The sequence below is a fragment of the Uranotaenia lowii genome, chromosome 2 (genome assembly GCF_029784155.1).
Source record: "Uranotaenia lowii strain MFRU-FL chromosome 2, ASM2978415v1, whole genome shotgun sequence".
In the NCBI taxonomy this organism is placed as follows: domain Eukaryota; kingdom Metazoa; phylum Arthropoda; class Insecta; order Diptera; family Culicidae; genus Uranotaenia; species Uranotaenia lowii.
In genome coordinates this window covers 1137011-1152497 of record NC_073692.1, presented here as the reverse complement: position 1 = coordinate 1152497, position 15487 = coordinate 1137011, and the positions used below count along the sequence as shown (strand labels likewise).

The window sequence follows — 15487 nt, the reverse complement described above, 5'->3', positions numbered from 1 at the left end:
ACCCGACCAACGTCTAGTAGTTCAATGTTATTGAAAGAATATCAAAGTCATCTACGAGTTGAATGACCAAGCTACAATGTCGGTCAGGCAGCAATGTCAATATTGAATGACATTTTTGCACTCCACTCGCACCACACTTACGATCATCTTTCTATTTCATTTTCTGGCTGTTATGGGAGGTTGCGCAACAATTGAAAAAATGTAGCTGTTGGCCGTAAGAAGAAAAAAGTCGTAGCAAGCATGATGTCGTTCATTCATCTTGGTCATGACATTGTGAGCACATGTCGCTGACCAAAAATCAGTATCGCATGACATAGACATGCAAAGCAGTATCAAAGTCGGCTGACATTGGCTGTCTGACACTGATAATTTGCAGCTCTGAATATTACTGTTAATGTTACATTTCAAAAGCAAAGATTTTCATCAAAACATAGAAATGTTTCCAATGGTACAGTAACAGAGAAACAGCCCACCTGCATTCATGAAGTGGAGATGCAGTGCTGATTTTCATTAAACTCTCATAAACTACCCATGGATGACAAGAACATGTTTTCCCCGTTGAAAAAATCAAACTGCCGCAATTAAAAACATAATAATGGAAACGGATGATTTCGTTTTTCTCCTGTCTCGTGAAAAACTTCTCAGTATGGCTCCGAGATACCTTTTTACCAGGTTCAACAGATACGTTTCACGCTGAAGAATACAGCCCGCACCCCATCACTACACAGTTTTTATGTATTGTCAAATGTGTCTGAGAATCAGCGAATACATTTTTTCAACAACTTTTCATGGAATATGCTTAGGTAAAATAAATAATTCTATTTGCTGGATCGTGTGTATTTCACAGTTCTTTAAACAATTTCTGTTCAAAAAAAATCGTTCAAGTGGCGAGACGATAATTAAGCCGTGGTTTCATCCATACGGAGATAGATTTGGAAATAAGTTTATGGCCAGTAAATGTTCCGAAATAGACAAATGATTTTGATCGGCGGATTTGTACGAAAATTTCCCATTTTCTTGCTCTGTAATAAGAATAATACATTTCTTCTTCTTCTTCTTACACCAACATGGCCAAAACTTGTATGCATCCTGGAAAATGAAAAACTTGCGTTCCTCATTTTTCTTTTCAATATAGTGTCTGATACATGGAGCATGCATTGCAGAAACTACTGCGGCCAGGCCAACCATGTGATGAAAACGCAAAAGATACAGGAACGAGGGAGGGATGAAGCGTGGAGATCCCTGCCAAACGCTTCTTATGATTGAATAAGTAATAAAGTGCAAATGTATTTGTAAAATTGTAATGAGGAAAATAAAATGGATTGATCTCACCCGAAACTTTCAAAGTTTGACGTCGATTCAAACATGTAATCACATTTTTTACGATTTCACTAAAAATCTTTCTCAGCTCTTCTCAGGTTCTTGTCAAAATTTCATTACTTTCACAGAGCCTTCATTTTCCAGATTCTTCTTACATATCAGCAATCATAGCAAGCCACAAAAAGCTCACATGTTACAACCAGAAAAAAATTGAGCTCTGGGTGGTGCGGCAAATTTAGGAGCGCTTAACTTATCACTGACTTGTAACAAATTTTGTCGAAGAAACTATTTGCAACACATTTCCGTCACTTTCAGGTGCCTTTATTCCTCCTTTTCAAACACTTTTTGGAGGGTTGGCCGTTAACGTGACAGAAGAATCTTGGCCGAATTCGAGCACAACGACATGAAAAAAAGACTTGTATAAACAACGGCTGATAGAACTTTTTAAATTTGCTTTCTTGAGGAGTGTTAATAACCGAAACAGATAACTCTTTTAGAAGGAATAGTTTGTCTCTTCATCAGCATAAAAAAAAACACTCAAGCTCTTCGAAATTTTTCAACTCCGATCACCAGCAGCCATCAGCGGAACACTACATTTTTCCGGAATGAACTCTAAATGAAGTTCCTTATGAATTTTATTGAAAAAATAACCCCTGGCCTTCCGGTAATCACTCCAATGATAAACCGCAGTGATGGTTGCACTTCTTCGTCGTTTAACTTTAATTTTTGTCACTTAAATTTAATTGAAACAAAACTTTTGCGAACGAAGAAAAAAAACGCGTGCGACTCGCACAAGGCATCGCCTACTCTTCCGCTCTGTAATAAGAATAATACATTCAGATAAACTCATAATTTCCAAAGCAAACAAGATTTCAGAATACTTGGATTTTCGGCTCGACCTGTAAGATTTTCTCCGGTTTGCAGCTCTTCACTTTTTTTCCTTTTTTATTGGAATTTAACCCATTAAGATAATTCTTCCTCGATGCAGCTCTTCACCTTTTACCAAATCTCCTTAAAACTGCTTCGAGAGATTGTCTTCACTAATACAAAACTGTTACGAATATTTATTTCAATCACTTTGCACTTAGTCTTGCAAAGAAAAACATTGAAAAATTCAAGACTTCATAAAATTCTCGCGGACGGAGAAAAAAAACGCGTGCGATTGGCAAAAAACATCGCCTACTTCTTACACCTTAGAGATGTCTAATCAAAGTGAAATTTAGCACAGTTTGTTATCTTGATAAAAGGATCAATTATAAGGGGGTGGGAGCTAAGAAATTCTTGGCTTTTAAAAACTTCCATATAGCCTAGGGCTACTCTATTGTACATTGTACTCCAATTTCTGAAAAATAGGATGTATAGGAACGATCGTGGAAAATAATGTAAAATGGAAGAAAATTTACTTGCGAATTGATCCTAGAAGAAGACGACTGCCATCATTTACCGGAAATAAACCTTAAATTTCTTTGATTTTTTTTAGCCCCTGCTGTTAAGCATCATCAGTAACATTTCATCAAATATAAGTGAGATGAAAAATGTCATTGATGGGGATTTGATAGAATAAACCAAAGAAGCATTCAGAATTTGGTTTCCGAAAATCTCTAATCTGGACATTTCTTTCGAACGTAAAAGTATGTAAATAAAATTAAAAAAATCTGAAAAAAGATCACCAAATATAGTTTGAAATATGAAGATTTGTTTGGCATTATTAACTCAAAATCGACCATTTTGCACTTATACCCCATTTTTCTCTGAGGGCTTCATTTTTTATTGATCGTTTTTCTACTAAAATTGTTTCAAAAACATAAAATTTGACGCATGTTCCCCTGAAAAAAATGTCGAGCACTTGTACACTTGTGATCTGAAGCACCCAAGTTATAACTTCCGAGTTCTGGTTACAAATAATTCAAAGAAATTTAAATCCGCTCGTTGTATGGCCTTTCGCGGTAATGGCCTTCCTCAACTATGACACGAGTTAGTTATAACGGCCAAAGTTATTACCATTACTGCTCAAGAAATTTTTTGCTAAAAATTCACAATAATATTCCGCAGAAAAAATCATATCCTCGCTGATTTCTACTTTTATAAGAATTCAGTAAACATGTTGAAAGTTGCTGAGGAAGATAATTAATAACGAAAACGTCAAAATGCACAGTTGAACATCAAAAACAGATTTCACCATACCGCAACGGACGTAATATGTAGTCAGGCAAGCAACGAGGTGAAATAATATGTAGTAGCAGATTGTTTATGATTTATCGCTCTTCTACGCTTAACTAATCACATCAAGTCACATCACATCTCATAAGTAAAGAAGTAGAAATTTGAGCTCATGCCAGGGGCGGTCCTAGAGTTGGCTCTTAGGGGGGGTGATTTTCCAAATTTTCAAAAATCAGTCATTATGAAGGAACGATATATCTGGTAAAAAACGATCATTTTGAAAAAGCGTTAAGCGGAGGAGATGGAGGGTGGGGGGATGAGGGTTGCCACTTTCAAATAAGTACAATATAAGCTGCACACTGCTCCTCCTCCCTCACTTCAATTTTACTGAACAAAATCAGATGTATTTCGAAAATATGAAACAAGAGAAGAATAATGAAATCTTTTGACAAACTTCTTCAATTTCATAGAGCAACTAGCAAATCTATAATATTCACTGCAAAAAAAAAGTTTATAAAAAGAAAATTGTCATAATTTGTATATCTGGTAGTTTGAAATTGTCACTTCAAAAATTTTATAAAATTTTTTGTTATAAATGTTATTTTACAAATGAAAATTATACACATAATGTTGGGCTTCTGAAGATTAGTGCTAATCAAAACATAAAGTATAGTTTTGAGATAATTTTTAGCTTATTATTACTATGAATTTCAAACTGATTAACGGTGATAAAATTTTTCATTTGAGTAATTTACTGAACAGTGATTTGGAAATTTCAAATATTAATTTCAATTTGGAATACCAATCACCGATCACATTTTTTTTTTAATTTTTCAAATTCTGAAAATAAACACTTTAAATATAAATTTAGTTGTGAATAAGATTATCAAAATATGATACTGAAGTATGAAGATTCTGGAACATTATTTTAATTGATTTGCTCTTGAATTTCAGGTTAAAATACAAAGTTTTCAATTTTAATTGTACTGAATTAAATGAAATAGCAACAAAAAAAAAAATACTAAGAAAGTGAAATATCGTTTTTTTTCTTCATGTAGGTACCTGTTCATGATTCCAAACTCTTGAAATGATATTGATTTATAATAAAAAAAAACATGGAATGAAGCTATGAAGGGTTAATTTAGTAAAGAGTATTTATCAATTGCAGTTGAAATAGCCAAACTTTCAGATGTAGAGTATCAAACCTTATACTGGATTTTAACTTAAAATTTAAAATTATTATGTGGATGAGCTGAAAGCAGTTTCGGCGATACAATTGGTGTAGATCTTGAAATCCAGCAGTATCCCAAGCAACCAAAAGTTCGGATAACATTCCTCTATCAGGTTTGATCAGCTTAATCGAGTATGCTAATATAACTTCTTTTCAGCTCAATTTTTAAGTAGTTAAACGAACTTTAAAGTTGACAAAAAGTTCGCATAAATCGTCAAACAACTTCTAACCAGCTTCAAAATCCACTTTATAAGCAGCATAAAAAATCGAAAAAATTACTCTTCAGCTCCTTCAATTGCCTTCTCAAGTCTGCTATTTTGATTCGTATTAATCAACTATATTTGTTACTAACTCACATTACATTTAAAAAACATGTTCTTACCAAGCCTCGAACCCGAGCTCACCGCTTGAAAGTTGAGTTGTTGCCCTATATGAACATCATGAGTAGGCAACGATTTTTCTCGATGTGATGATTTTCTTTAAAACAACTTTTAGGTTCTTTATTTCTACTTAATTCCCACTTTCAAGCTGTTAAAAAGTTCTTCCGGAACTTAATGTGTACTTCATATAGTTGCTTCCCAAGTAACGATGTGTTTATTTATGCAAACACGTGTTGAAGTTCGAAAAAAGTAGATTTTAGCCTTTAAATCTACTTCAAAGTTTTTATAATACGAAGTTGCTTTTGAACGCCCGTTGGGACTAATTAAAAACTTTCAAGTTTACAAAATAGTACAACAGAGACTTTTTACGAACTATTGAGCTGTACAAAAAGACTTGCAACCCTTTGATAGCTACTTGATTTTGAAAAAAATGAGAAGTTCGTAACAAGTAGATTGTTTTTCTTCATACCAACTTTAAAGTTCCCAAAAAGTAGAAACAGAAACCAAAACAGTACTTTAAAGCTTTTTTTGAGTATTGGCTGAACTTGATAAAGAATGAAGTTCCATGGACCTCGAAAAAGCATTTTGAACAGCAAAAAAGTTCCACAGAACTTTTGTTCAGCTATATATGAACTTATTAGTTCGTTCCTTTAGTGATATTCGAACTTTTGGTTGCTTGGGATATGTCAAAAGTCACAAAAAGCTTTTCGAATGTCACCTTGATGGATCGCCTTGTTGCCGAAAAAATAATCGACTGATAACGGGAAACTTTAGAAACATAGGCAAACTAATTTTGGAAAAATTTTGCGTCATTAACTAGATTTTTTTATCAGATTTTTTGTCAGAAAACTAATTAGTTTATAGTTTAATTAATCAATGATAACTGATGAAGCAACTGACCTACATGAACAGCAAACAATTATTTTGAATCAATAAATTATCTTTTATTCATTCATCGATGCAGATTTTAGGGAAGAATGCCACTAAGTGGCAAGTTCCCGAAAAAACGATACAGATTTTGTTCCTGAAAATCAACTGTATGAAAAATAATAAATTTAACTTTTTTTTTAAATTCCATAACTTGGAAGTCACGGTAAATTACTCATAGTCTTCAGAAAAATGGATCATGAATTCAAAACTTTTTTTTTTGTAAATCTTTTTGATACTGTACATTTTTGCTAAAAGGTGCAACAAATTTTTCAATGAATTTGCACTTTGTATTTTCAAAAGTTATACAGAAAAACAGAGCAGATAGAAAAAAAATACAAATTTGCATTTCAAAATCAACACTCTAAGTAATTCAACAGAATTTGATTGGTATAATTTGGTCCAGGGAATTGTAAGTTACAGCTGCTTGAGTTTGGTAGACCGACTATTCTCCAATCTTGACCCTTTAAGTTATAAGAAACTTTTTCGTTGATTAAACACCCCCACGGAGTGGAAAATTTTTGAAAATTCGAAAGCACGTCTACTAGGGGAAGTTCAAAGTTTTTATAGAAATTCGAGCATTTACGGATATTTTTTAACGGTTTTTTGCCGCTTGGCTCATGCACGTTCAATCCGCTTGACAACAGAGACGGTCGATATGTTCGAGGTTAGAATTCAAAACATAAACGGCGATTTTAAACTTGCCGAAGAGTCCGGTAATGTATGAACCTTTCATAAGTCAAAACAAATGAATGATCAAACGAGTGTGTCTCACAAATATGAGAAACCCATCCGCTTCGATGGGATAATAGAGCAATAGATATGAAGAAAAGCTTCGTGTGTTACCTAAAACTTCACATCCATCGAATGAAACATACACACGAATAGCACACCTGAGCGCACATGAAATCTGACCGTTCGTTTGTTGGATTCAGGAATTTATTTATGTGCAAAACGCTATCAAAACGCCGCCCGCCCCAGCCCCAGTGATTGTTACTTTCGTCAAATAAAAGTGAAACTTCCGAACTACCTTAGTATGTATCTTTTGTTTCTCTCGTCCGTGTTCCGTCGATTTCAGTGGAACTCCTATGTTTTTCCACTCTCGGCTGAGCGATATGTTACATACATCTATCCTATCAACAACAACACCTCCTACGGACTTTATGAGGTTTGGGCCACACTAATTCGTTCACTTTAACGACAATCAATTTGGGATTCACTCGACAGCGGACCAATTTCAGCTCATTTGTAGATTATTTATGTCTATTTTTTTCCGTTCGGCAATCAGCCGTCGCTTCAGGCTTAGGTGCAAACATAAAAATGCTTTTTTAATACATATTTTATTTCTTTCGAAACTATTTGAAAATTATTGGAAAATATAGCTCCAAATAAAGTGACAGGTTTCATCTCATTTTCACCAACTCCATTTCCCCGCTAGGTTGAGCGCAAGTTTAGCGGCAATGGTCAGCGATGAGTGAGAAAACTAGTCACAACAGGCAAACGAAGGATTTCAACAACGGTGTGACCGGTAAACTTTAAAACGGGACTCATTGCAGCAGACTTCGAAAGCGAGGAATCCGAGTGAATCTCGCACCGGAAACGAAACGCCCAACCTGCAGGTGGTGGAAAATTGTCGACGACGCAGACTTCTTCTTCTTATTCTCGAAGGACAACAGACGAAGGTGCCTCACTGAATGCAATTCAACTGACTGGGACTTGGACGGGCTGATCGTTAGCAATCATGAGATCTCTGGTGAGTGCAAAAATTGTTCTTATTCAGAAAAGGTATAAGAAATTTCTTGATCATAAGCATAGCATAGCATAGTATAGCATAGGGTGACTACACACATCTTGCATTGGCTGATACACGAGGTACAACTGATAATCAAGAGCAACGCAAGATGCCAAAATGAGTATCTGGATTCAATATTCATTCCAAGTGCTGCTCTTGAAGATCAGTGTGGTACCATGATGCACACCGTGACAAGTCATAGAAGGGATTATCTGAAACAGCAAAAATAACTCTTTAGGTGCAGAGAACTCATACGACCCATAAAGCTGTTTCAGAAAGGAATGGAAGGGATGTTTTAGTGGGAAATCCTACATGGCAAATAGGATTGACAAAATATGTTTAAATATAATCAAAATAAAATGAAACAATCTCACCAAAGTCCATTGATAGGCGATGAGGGAAGGAGGCAGCGTGGGTTGATTTCTATTTGATGGTCCTGTTGCACTAATGATGATAATCCCTGAACCTTCCAGTCACTGTTGTTTGATAATCCAGCAAGTGCTTATGGATGATTTTTCGGGATTTGAGTGCTTCTTTTCTTTTGCTGATTTTTTTAACACAATCGTCACTGCTATCCTTACACAGATTTCGAAAAAGAAGCTTCTAAACAGATAACAATCACAATATATTCACGAAAACAAACGAGAAAATTTCGAGGTCGGGAAAAACACATCCGTCCTCTAGCAGTGCTTGCTTTGATCCCAGGTATAAGAAATTTCTTGATCATAATTGAGAAAATATCTCGTAATACTGTCGAATATTCTCTCGTCCTTAAGATTAAAACGATGCGATTAAAAAAATGCGTTATCGTTGCTTGTGAGCTTTCGACAGATATATTCTTTCTGATTTGCAAATTTTTGTTCGCTCTGAAAAGTTATAAACGACAGTTGAAATAGAAAAAAAGATCGTAATTTTCAGAAAACCTAGGTAGGTTCTAAATTATTGAATTCGTCGACTTTATCTTACACTCCTATTTTATTTTTGGTGAATTTTGTTTACAAAATTTTGTCGGGATGTAGCTTGAGACCCAGATTTGCGTACTGTAGAAATTTTGATTATATTAGATCAGTCCAAGATAAGTTTTGAAATATGTTTGAAAAAAATATAGTTATTGCATAAGATTTATTTTATCTTTTCGTTTATGTTCAACTTTTATTACCTAATAACATCCCTTATCAACAATAATGTGTATGTGTATGTTTGCATAGTTTGTAGCTTGAGAGTCAGGTCCATGTTTTGAATTCATTTGGTCACTCACGCTTACATTCGAAGAAAATGTAAGAGCAAGTTTACTGGTGTTGGAAAAAAAGTGGTAGAAATTTTGTCACTTTCAGCACATTTTGAAAATTTTGCCATGCAACAACATTTTCAAGATCTGTGGTTTTCAAATTTTTTAACAACACGTGTTGTAGTTTCGCATGCTGTGATGTAAAAATAGCAATTTTTCTATCACATACGGCTGAAATAGAAACAGTACTGTAAAAAACTACAACACCGAAAGATCTTGAAAACATTTTTGCATGATTTTCAAAATATCAAAATTTCTACCACTTTTTCCCAACACCGGTGAACTTGCTCTAACGGAACCGGGATTTAAAACAACCGAAAATGTTTTTCAACTTATTTAATTCTTTTTTTTTCTACGGACTGAGTAGGCTGTGGCCGAGCGAAGAGGACGCGTTTTTTCTGTCATCAAAAAGTTGAAACAAATTTCAAAGTCTGAAAATTTTCTGAGATTTTGTAATCTACCCAATCAAGCAACGGAAACGAAACTTTCGGATAAAAAACTACCCCTTAAACTTCAAGCAGCTTTTCTGGCGAGTCACGGACTTTTACATCTAGGATTGGCGTTTTGCTTGGCATTCTTGGTGAGCCCGTTCCTTTATTTTATTTTTCCATGTTTATCAGTGTTTTAGTTCTACTGTGGCCGTGGGAAAGGGAATATTTTATAGATTAAACACAAATTCATGCTCCATTTAAGTTTTGTTTAGTTCAAATTTTAATTTAAAAATGTTCTATAATTTCTTCAGATAACCTTCCGCGAAACGCGTTTTGCGTTACTTAGGGCAGTTTATTCTACTTTAGATCATAGCATGATACAGCAAAGGGTGACTACACACATCCTGCATTGACTGATACACATGGTACGACTAATAATCAAAACCAACAGGAGACGCCAAAACGTGAACCTGGATTCAATTCTCATTTCATGTGTTGATTTCGAAGATAAGTGTGGTATCATAATGCACACCGCGACAAGTCAATGTTATCATGGAAGGGAAAATCTGAAACAGTAAAATAACTCCTTTAGGTGCCGAGAACTCAAACGACCCATAAAGCTGTTTCAGATAGGAACGGGAAGGATGAAATTGAGGGAATCCTACTTGACATATAGAATGGATGAATGATATAATGGACATATAAAACATGAAACAATCTCACCAAAGTTCCTCGTCAGTTAAGAGTGTTGAATATGACCTAACACAAACGAGTAGTCCTCCTCTGGGGTACGTTCTTCTCACATTTTTTAATCGAAGTAACCAAATTTTTCTTTCCTAGGGAGACAAAATATTTATATGGCAATTTATATAAGCTTGATGTCACATGAACCAGACTGTTTGAGTCTTTTCAGAACAACTCCACAGGATAAGACAACTTATTTATCACAAGCCCTAATAGAACATATTCTTTCTATCCCAAATCCCAGAACCATAAAATTGATCACTTTCTGTAACTTTCAGCCCTGTCAAAAAACCCACAAAATCGAATTGAAGTTTATCACTGTTATTTTCACGCTTTTAAGAGCAAGTTCACTGGTGTTAGGAAAAAGTGGTGGAAATTTTGACATTTTGAAAATTTTACCATGCGAAAATATTTTCAAGATCTTTGCGCGTTGTATTTTTTAACAACTCTGTTTCTATTTCAGCCATATGTGATAGAAATATTGCTATTTTTGCATCACAGCATGCGAAACTATAACACGTGTTGTAAAAAACCTTGAAGGCCACAGATCTTGAAAATGTTTTTGTATGGCAAAATTTTCAAAATGTGCAAAAAGTGAAAAAATTTCTACCACTTTTTCCCAACACCAGTGAACTTGCTCTAAGCAGTTAAACTTAGCTTTGAAATCATGGGATTCAACAAGACCAAACTTATACATCAATAACTTGCTTTAAAAAAATTACTTTCAGGCCCATTCAATAAAAAACGAAATCCAAGTACCGACACGAACAACACCGCAATCAAGCAAGGTTCTTTCGACTCCAGGCAAATAAACCACTCCGAAAGACCCTGTCCTTAAACTTGAAATACTTATTTCGGTGGCCATCCCTGCTGTAAACATCCAGCCTCACATTGATGCAACTAAATTTCAATTTATTTAGTTTCACTGAATTAAAAAACGAAAGTTATCGGAATTATTAGAAGAGCGAAAAAAACCCGTGAAATGTTAACTAGGCATCGCCTACTTCCATGCAGTTTATTTCACTAGAAATCAGATGAAAAAACAAACTTTTGAAACTGACAACAAACTTGGAATTGAATTTATAAGAAAAATTACCACATCTATTTTGAATCTTTCTTACTCATTTCGATATTGGTTTTAAAATTCGATATTTTAACATTGCTGCGATTTAATTTCTATTAAGAGTAATTCTTAAATAGAAATTAAATTTGATTGCTATGAGCCAAAGTTTAAAAACTTATTCAATAATTTATAGAACGGTTCTATTCTTGACACATGAGATCAATATCTAAACTATCTAAGCAGGCCCGAGCGAAGGACTCGTTCACGGTGGGGGTGAGGGTTTCGATATTCAAACTTAGCTAAAAATTATAAAAATACCGAAAACACACAATAAATAAGGAATTTGATTTCGAACATCATTTGCTTACTCATGATTATCACACAAACTCAAAAAACAATAAATTTTACAAAAAAAAAAAAAAACAAAACTTCCATAACAAATCACAATAAATGTTTCGGTATGTCATTGATGAAATTTTCAAAATGATGTTTCTTTTCCTGAACCGGAAATTTGCTTTAAAATGATTTAATTCTTTCATTTTTCAAAATGTTATGCTACTAAAAAAAGTTTACTAAAGTACTAAAAAGTTTTGTCAAAAAAGTGCAGAACTTTTTTAAATATTTAACCTATTTTCAAAAGATATTTCACTAATCGCTTATCACTAATCGTAGTTCGACGGCAAGAACTTTTGGCTGAGTCCCAAAAAATAATAAAAGTATGTTATTTTTCTTCTTGTCTTTACTTATGCGTTTCATTATTTTAACCTAAAACATTAAAATGATCAAAAACATAAAATGGTGGGGCCAACTAAGGAGCAGAGAACGCAGAGACATCTGGAACACAGGAACAGACGAAACGTGGACCCCCAGTACCATACGTTTCGAAAGGGAGTATCGTTGGAAGTATGCTAAGAAATTGCTCCTTGATGAAGAAACCATGTGTACCTAATGTTTATTTACAACTCCAATCACTAGGACCATCCTTTAGCGGCTGGAAATGATTCATTTTGTACGCAGAAATCACAAAACCTAAACAGAAGCATTTTGTAGAATTTTAAGAAATCATTAAAATATTTGAAAATTATAAGCTATAGTTTTTCTTAGTTGGATTGTTTAGGATTTCAGTGTACAATCATTTCTGGTAATTGACCAAGGATGAAGCGCCTTTATTCGCTCTTGAAAATAAAGAAGAGAAAGAGAAAACATTAGTAGAACATTAAACCTTTCGAGGTCTGTTGAGAACTCGAAAGTTTTTTTTTTTTTTAATTTACCCTAATAAAAGAATTTTACTAAGAAAGTTGTCCACCAATAAAAAGCTTTAAAATTTTTTATGTATTTCAATTTTTAACATTAGATCATTGTAATCGAAAATGTATACTTCCCTCAGGCGTTTGGAACCGAACAACATGCGTGGAGAAATTACATTACATGAAGCGGGAACAAAAAAGTCATTCTCGAATGCCATTATGAATCACTTTATAGGATTTACATTTATTTATTTTCATTTTCATTTTAAAACGTGCACTAAATTTCCATTTAGAAACTGACAGTTTTGACAGATTAAATTGATATAGAACGCCACCTAGTGTACATTTCAATTGTACTTATTTAATTTTTGATTCCCGAAGATTCAACACGGAATTCTCACGTTTTTCCTCAGTAGAAAGTGAATTGAACCAACACAACGCAAAACTCACTTAAATTTTTTCTAAATGATTGAATTTTCGTACACCAGCCTTTCTTCCAGGGAAAGACAGAATAAAACCACACATGGAGTTGAGGAATTCCGATTTATATCATGCCCCCGTAGGCGGGTTCCGGAAGAAACATAGCGGCCCAGAATACGTAAAGAAACCATTAATGATATAGGAACACATATTTTTGCTATCTGAACCAAGATCTTTCCATCGATAATTTTCTCTATAACCAACAAATTACAAAATTTCCACGGACGGAGAAAAAAACGCGTGCGCTGCTATCAAGTCAACGCCTACTCCTCTTACCTATTTTCAAAAGTTATTTCAATAACAAAAGTTTATAGAAAAAATGCATATTTAGATTCAGAGCAGCAAAATTATTCAAAAATATGTTTTAAATTCATTGTACCTCGGGAAAAAGTAAATTTTGTTGCCTTGGGTAATTTATCAAAACCTTTTTCAAATGTGATGCTGAGCATTGAAATTTTTTTGATTGAGGCTGAAATTAGTTTCTTGAAGAATATTTCATATCAGCGTAAATAACGGTTGCAATGACATAAAAGATTTTTTTTAAATCAAAATTTTTAGTAATAAAATTGAGGCTGTTAGATTTTAGATTTGTATTTCGAATTCTGTGGACCATCATAAAAGGGAAAACACCCGTTATATGGTGTCCAAATTGTCGATGTATAAAATTAGTACTCATAATTTTGAAGTTAAAATGGTTGGTCTCAAACTCTGTTCTTGTTTAGAAGCACTTCTTAACAAAACCCATTCTAAAGACCAGATAGGGCTTTTGTATGTCAAGATTAGAGTTTTAATACAAAGGTTAATTGAATTGTAAATCGAAATTTACAATTCGAAATTAGCCATATAGTATCGTAAAATGAAATGTCTCAAGCCTAGGATGATTTAAGACCAAATTTCTGACTTGCTTGTTAACACTTATTTTTAAACGCCTTTAAAGATTAAGTAATTTCCGACACTACAGTGCAAATTTAATATGGAAAAAATCTTCAGGGAGGGGGGGGGGGGGTTTAAATCCCTAAAACCACCCCTTGTTCGCATGGCCTTGCCACTAAACATATAGTACATATGGCTTTAAGTTTAAAATTGAAATCAAGTGAATTGAAAGCTTCAAAAATATTTATCATAAAAAGGTGTTTTTATAATTCTCAAATTCCAAAGCCCTCGTTTTTTATATTTGAATAATTGTTGAGTTGAGTTTAATCTCAGCTTCTGTTCTATAAATTAGAGAAATGGACAGAGATAGCAGAAAGAGCAAAAGGCTAGCAGTAGCCAAAAAAAAGCATTCAATAATGTTTATTCAATATTTCTAATTATTGCCTCTAAAATATGAAAGGAGTTTCCTCAGGAAATATCTACCAGCATAGGAAGTTTAGGAAAAACTAATAATGACACCATTTACCAAAATGGATCCTCATCTTTGGTCTGTAAAACAATACCTTCTGGATACCTAAATATGGATTCGCAGCCGTATAGACGGTTTCCATAGTTTGCGACAATAGCTTACATTTGTTTCTGGATTTTTCAAAATTACTTCTGGGATATGGGCTAAGCTAAGTTAAGTTAATTGAAATCATTTTTCCTTCACTTTAATAATACAACATCAAATATAAGACGTATTATTTTCCCCATGATTTTGACCTTCAAACTTTGTAATTGAAAAGAAAGAGAAATAACTTACAAGACACCGAATTCAGATGGAGCGCTATGATTTTTTCAGAACTCTTATTAAGCACTAATCTAAGCAGCTAAGCTAAGGTTGCCAGATTTTCCGGTTTTATCCGGGTTTGCCCGGATATTTAATACTAAATTTGAGAACAGTCCGGCCCGGCCCGGTTACCCGGATTTCATTGAAAAATGCCCGGATGTTCGCTACGAAAGCTCCCAGCAGCAGCGAGCGATTCCCGACACACGACGCCGATGTCCAGCAACGACGCCCGGAGCACTCACGAGAGGAGAAGAGTGCCACACAGACGCGAGAGTACGGCGCCGAGAGAACGAGGAGGCTGCTCTCGCTGAAAGATTATGCGCGACGCGCCTAGCACGTTCTAGGCGTTTCCATCTGGCGCAAGCACGTGGTCCTGTGCTTGCGTGTCTGCCTATTTAAGGGCGCATTCTCAGTGCGCCTTGAGTTAGTTCCGTTTAGTAAGCAGTGAAGATAAGTTGTAAATAGAGAAGTGAAGAGAAAATAAACGTGACAAGAGACAAAGCTGGATATTTTATTGGTGTTCCTGCCTTTCTCGTCTTGGAGTTTGATTCTCTGCTCTATTCCACTGCTTGGATCTCCGATAGTAATTGGTGGCGCAATCCCGGTTCTTTTCAGAACCAAACCAAGAGTTTAGTCTTCCCGCGTCCAGACCAATACTATCGATCCAGTCTGCCGTGTCTACTGAAGAGAAGGCTCTCTTCTGGCACGTGTATCTCGGT

At 34.7% G+C, this 15487-nt stretch overlaps 1 protein-coding gene across 5 annotated transcripts in view; it reads left to right on the top strand.

The window, feature by feature from the left end:
* Nucleotides 1-15487, top strand: part of LOC129747925 (uncharacterized) — a 59121-nt gene that overhangs the window by 22398 nt on the left and 21236 nt on the right. For all 5 annotated transcript variants that reach the window (XM_055742351.1, XM_055742352.1, XM_055742350.1 and 2 more), the window contains exon 2: nucleotides 7457-7771. In XM_055742351.1, the coding sequence (XP_055598326.1) occupies nucleotides 7760-7771 (12 nt within the window). In that variant the 5' untranslated portion in view covers nucleotides 7457-7759. The remainder of the gene's footprint in view (nucleotides 1-7456; nucleotides 7772-15487) is intronic.